Raw genomic sequence first — 556 nt, 5'->3', positions numbered from 1 at the left:
CTGGGTGGCCGAGGGGCTCGCCATTCCGGTGGGCAAGATCTACTTCGCCTTCAACCCGCGCCTCTGCCTGGAGCGCATCTACCGCCTGGAGGAGGTGACCGGCACGCGAGGCCGGCAGAACAAGGCTGAGATCAACCCCCGCACCAACGGAGACCGCGCCGCCTGTGAGCCCCGCCCCCGGAGCGAGGGGGCCACCCGCACGAAACGATCCCGAGACCCCCGAGAGACGCTTAGGCCCCCGGACGCTCACACGCCGGGACACGCTAGACACGGGGGAGGGGCGCCCGAGGGGACAGTCTGAGAAGGTCTCCCCGGAGGTCGCACTGGGGGTGGGATGCCGCGGGGGTCAGAGTGGGAGCTTGGGCTGGTGGCAGGCGCGGCTGAGAGCAGGGGCTCGCCCCTCCACCCCGCCAGGCCAGACTCGCACCCTGCGCTTCGTGTCCAACGTGACGGAGGCCGACCGCATCCTGCTGCGCTGGGAGCGCTACGAGCCGCTGGAGGCCCGCGACCTGCTCAGCTTCATTGTATACTACAAGGAGTCGTGAGTGCCGGGGGC

General features: G+C 70.3%; 1 protein-coding gene across 1 annotated transcript in view; it reads left to right on the top strand.

Moving 5' to 3' along the window:
* Positions 1–556, top strand: part of INSRR (insulin receptor related receptor) — a 16,900-nt gene that overhangs the window by 8,078 nt on the left and 8,266 nt on the right. Inside the window, exons 6-7 of the mRNA XM_021708431.1 lie at positions 4–164; positions 415–541. Of these exons, the coding sequence (XP_021564106.1) occupies positions 4–164; positions 415–541 (288 nt within the window). The remainder of the gene's footprint in view (positions 1–3; positions 165–414; positions 542–556) is intronic.

This window comes from Carlito syrichta, unplaced genomic scaffold (genome assembly GCF_000164805.1).
Source record: "Carlito syrichta isolate Samal-C Ts95f unplaced genomic scaffold, Tarsius_syrichta-2.0.1 Scaffold136919, whole genome shotgun sequence".
Lineage (NCBI taxonomy): Eukaryota > Metazoa > Chordata > Mammalia > Primates > Tarsiidae > Carlito > Carlito syrichta.
Note: the sequence above shows the minus strand (reverse complement) of the source record. Positions and strands in the feature narration are given on the sequence as shown.